The 4,844-nt window shown below is 46.6% G+C and overlaps 1 protein-coding gene across 1 annotated transcript in view; it reads right to left on the reverse strand.

Annotated features, from left to right (window-relative positions):
• The window catches only part of LOC109303677 (probable E3 ubiquitin-protein ligase HERC6), a gene marked incomplete at its 5' end in the record, with an annotated part of 55,423 nt that overhangs the window by 42,469 nt on the left and 8,110 nt on the right, over nucleotides 1-4,844 (reverse strand). Inside the window, one exon of the mRNA XM_019525881.1 lies at nucleotides 3,663-3,757. Coding sequence (XP_019381426.1) covers nucleotides 3,663-3,757 — 95 coding nt within the window. The remainder of the gene's footprint in view (nucleotides 1-3,662; nucleotides 3,758-4,844) is intronic.

Consider the following 4,844-nt stretch of genomic DNA (forward strand, 5'->3'; position numbering starts at 1 on the left):
AAAAAAAAAAAAAAAAAGAAGAAGAAGAACATGAAGGTAAGATCACATATAACGTGTTAGATGCCCAGATACTGGACCAACACCATGGACCATCAGCATGGCTCAAGCCTGGCATATCTCAACTAGAAGCACCTATCTCTGCTGCTTGAGTAAAAACAGCTGCTGGCAAGGTTTTGGAGCCCTGGGCTGGATCAGCGGAGTCCCAGGGCCCAGGCAGGTGATCCCAACCCCACCCACTGCTGCTTCTCCCTGCTACCCAGCTGCAGTGGTCTGCATGCCAGACCTTCCTGCCACTTGGCTCCCTCCCCTACCCACAGCATGGTTTGCAGAAAAACCCCAGGCTCCACAGGCTGGATCCAGATCCACCCCATGGGACATATGATGCCACCCCCTAAGCTAGTGGGCTAACCCTTCTAACTGAAAGCAGCAATACACTGGAGAATATCCTCTGAGCAAAAAGGGAGTCAGTCCCAATGTGCACCACAGGGGGTAGGAGTGCTGAGAAGCCCCCATGGCTTGGCAAAGGCATCCAGGGATGCCTGAGGACAAAAAAAGGAATCACACAAACAGTGGAAGCAACGGGCTATTACCAAGGAGAATTATACTTCCGTTGCTCGGGACTGCAGGGAGGCTGTTAGGAAGGCCAAGGCAGAGATGGAGCTAGGGCTAGCGACCAGAATTAAGGATAATAAAAAGTCCTTTTTCAAATACATAGGAAGTAAGAAGAAGGCACCGGGTAATATGGGGCCCCTGCAGGATAGGCCTGGCAATCTGGTGATTGTGGCAAATGAAAAAGCTGACCTCTTCAACAAATTCTTTGCCTCCATATTCCTGAACAGGGACCACGACATCTCCCCCACTAGAATTGCAGATGGACCCAGGGGAGGCACCGCCATGCCTAGGGTCAGAGATGTCCTAGTTAGGGAACTTTTGGTGGGGCTGGACATGTTTAAATCAGTAGGTTGAGATGCTCTTTACCTGAGGGTGCTGAAGGAATTGGCAGGGGTCATGGCAGGGCCCCTGGCACAGCTCTGTGAGCACCCCTGGGGCACTGGCCAGGTACCACAGGATTGGAAAAGGGCCAATGTGGTCCCCATTTACAAGAAGGGGAGAAAGGAAGACCCCAGCAATTATAGGCCAGTCAGTCTTACCTTGGTCCTTGGGAAGACCTTTGAGAAAATTATCAAGGAGCACATCTGCAAGGGCCTAGCAGGGGAGGTAATGCTCAGGGGCAACCAACATGGGTTAACTGAGGGCAGGTCCTGCCTGATGAATGTGGTTTCTTTTTATGATCAGGTCACAAAGTCCCTGGACAAGGGTGTCAGGGTAGATGTCATCTTCCTGGACTTTAAGAGGGCCTTTGACATGGTTTCCCACCACATTCTCTTAAAAAAACTAGGTGACTGTGGCATTGATGCCTACACAGTCAGATGGACAGCAAATTGGCTAGATGGTCACACCCAGAGGGTGGTGGTGGACAGGTCATTTTTGACCTGGAGGGATGCGGGCAGTGGAGTCCCCGAGGGCTCAGTCCTGGGGCCTGTACTGTTTAACATCTTTATCAGTGATCTGGATGTGAGTGTGGATAGCATGCTGTTCAAATTTGCTGACAACACCAAGTTTTGGGGCGAGGTGGGCACGCTGGAGGGGAGGGACAGAATCCAGCTATATCTAGACAAATTACAGGGGTGGATGGATGAGAACAGGATGGAATTCAACGCAGACAGATGCAAAGTGCTGCATCTAGGGAGAAGGAACCAGCAACACACCTATAAGCTGGGGAACACCCTTCTTGTCAACAGTGGCAGAAAGGGAGCTTAGAGTCATTGTTGACTCCAGGATGAACATGAGCCGCCAATGCGAGGAAGCGGTCAATAAGGCTAACTGCACTTGTCGTGCATCTACACATGCATCACAAGCAGGTCCAGGGAGGTGATCCTTCCCCTTTATGTGGCACTGGTCAGACCACATTTGCAGCACTGCGTCCAGTTGTGGGCACCACACTTCAAGAGGGATGTGGCTAGCATTGATAGGGTCCAGAGGAGGACCAACACATGGTGAAGGGGCAGCGGGGCAGGCCCTACGAAGAGAGGCTAGAGGGCCTGAACCTATTCAGCCTCCATAAGAGAAGGCTGAGAGAGGATCTGGTGGCTATTTATAAACTCACCAGCCAGTGGGAATTGGGGGGAGGCTCTGTTCCCCCGGGCACCACCCAGGGTTACTAGGAATAATGGCCACAAGTTGTTAGAGAGAGGGTTCAGGCTGGACATCAGGAGACATTACTTTACAGTTAGGGCTGCCAGGCTCTGTAATGGGCTTCCAGGGGAGGTGGTACTCTCTCCTATCCTGGGGGTCTTCAAGAGGAGGCTTGACAGATACTTGACTGGGGTGATGTGACCCCAGCACCCGTTCCTGACCAGGGCAGGGGGTCGGACCTAATGAACTGTTTAGGTCCCTTCAGACCCTAAGTACTACGATACTGATAAACCATTAATTGGAAGGAACCACTGACAGGGGAACAAGCTTTCTTAACGCAGGTTGTAAGTACATTGATGTGTGGAGAAGCAGCCTGCTGAACAAATTCATGGCAATGCCAGAGAACCTCTCTGACTTGGAAGGAGTGCAGTGGTGTAGGCATTCCTTCACATGCTTTCCATTTATGTCTGATTATTCGTCAGATAACAGCTGTTTTTAATCACAAGCTAGCATTTATTTTAGAATCAGAAAAGAAAGTTAGCTATTCCATTTCTAATCTCATCAGTGAACTACATCTTCTTTTCTAAACTTCCAGATGCTCTTTTTCTTTTAATGGGGAAAAAAACCTTACTATAAATGTCTTTTAATATAAAGAAATGATTATGCATTAAGGGATAAACAATTAAACAGTAGCTCAAACTACAGCATTTGCCAAAGCTCATGTTAGGAAACTCCGCTTCAGGAATTAACCACAAGAAACAAAGATCTTTAGGTTTATATAGCCCCTAACCCAAATCCTGCTTCCTGCCCTGCTCACGTAAGTAGTCCCACTGGATATTTGGAGATCTTTCCACAGAGCTGAACAGGAGCTCCTATGGGGAGCAGGCACCCCAACCCACTTTCATGGTCTCTGCAAGTGGGTTGGGGTGCCTGCTCCCCTTAGGAGCCTCTCCGCCAGTTCAAACAATAGTCCTTAACAAACAATAATCCTTGTGCAAAACACCAAAAAAATAAGCAAAAAAAACCCCTTTGGCTTTTCTCTAGGAGGCAGGAGAGGGCCCTTGAGCTCTGGCCCTTCCTGGAAGTGAGCTCTTCTAGGTTCAGTCTGCCTCCTGGCTGCAAACTGCTCCCTCCCCAGCTCAAGTCCCCAGCTCTCCCCCCACTTGGGCTTTTCACTCACAGTTTGGTTCCTACCCTGGGGCTGGCTACCCAATTTAAAGATCCAGACAATTCTGCTACAGTCTCATAAGCTTAACCTGCCCCTTGTTCTGTCATGTAAACTTTAACATGTTTCTAATGTCAGTTACTGCAGCAGTTATTTCCAGACAACTGTATTTTTCTCCCTGCTAAATATATCAACTAAACACCTGTAAGCCCAACTGGACAAACTAAACAAATGCATTTCCTTTTGAAACAGTGGTGGCCTAGCTTTCCGCTATCAGCACACAGGAGGATTGGGAAGATACCTGCGTGAGGACTGCGGTGTGTTCATCTCCACAGCTTATATAGATCACACCAATGCTCTTCAGGGCAGCTACTGACCAAGGCTTGAAGACTTGCTCTGTTGGAGAAACAAGATTACTGCAACATGTTAAATGCCTTTTTCTTTTTCAAAGCACCAGCTATCTAGTTACTCTGATGGTGCATTCCAGGATCCTGCCCTCTGAAATTTCATTTCATCTAATACATTAAAAATATTTAAAACTGCAGAGTAGATGGGGGATGCTTAAGGCAAAAGTTTAAGATCAGCAGTGCTTTAGTTTCCTCCTACAAATACCGATATATAGCTCCAACTACTGTAAGGGGTACTGTATCTTGTCAGAAATGGAAACATAAGAGGTCTCTGTCATTGCTTTGTAACAGAGGAGAAAAGCTGGGCTGATAATGGGAAAAATTCACAGGCTGAACATAAAATTGAAAGAGGGCTCCGGTGACTGAAAACTGCAGAAATAGCCACCTGGACTGAAAACCAACACACCTCCATATTCTATCAAGTTTATACACACACGCACACGCACAGACTAAGGTAATTCCATAGTTTATAAGCAGAATACCATCATATTACTCTGCTGTTTTTATATTTCCATGTTTGAACATAATTTAGTCATCCTTTCTAGTTGTGGAGACACTAACATCTCTTCATAAGTGCTTGATGTGTGGGCCTATCAGAGGAGCCATGGAAGTGTTTTGGTGAAAGTTGGACGAATTTATTTATTTCATCTTATCTTTTCTTACATTAATTGTTGGTAGTGTTACAGTGATGTTGTAGCCATGATGGTCCAGGAATTATGCAAAAGGCAAAGATTTTTTGGGGTGATATCTTTTACTGGACAATCTGCATAGTTGGGATAGTCAGACAAGCTTTTGAATCCAAAGCATTCTTCTTCAGGTGATCTTTGCATTCAAAAGCTTGTCTAACTTTTTCCCAACTACATAGTTAGTCCAATAAAAGATATTGCCCAAAAAGATCCTTCCCTTTCTCCTATTATTTTTCTCATATTGCTATTTACATTACTTGATAATTCACTTCTGCAGGAAGTCTTACACTGTAGGTTATTTGTAAGGAATTCCCTGTGAAAGCTCAATATTATGAGCTTTCACCGGGAATGTTACAGTACTTCCCTGTTCTGTTTTGGGGGGGGGGGGGG

The sequence above is a fragment of the Gavialis gangeticus genome, unplaced genomic scaffold (genome assembly GCF_001723915.1).
Source record: "Gavialis gangeticus isolate Ggan-Ray unplaced genomic scaffold, GavGan_comp1, whole genome shotgun sequence".
In the NCBI taxonomy this organism is placed as follows: Eukaryota; Metazoa; Chordata; order Crocodylia; family Gavialidae; genus Gavialis; species Gavialis gangeticus.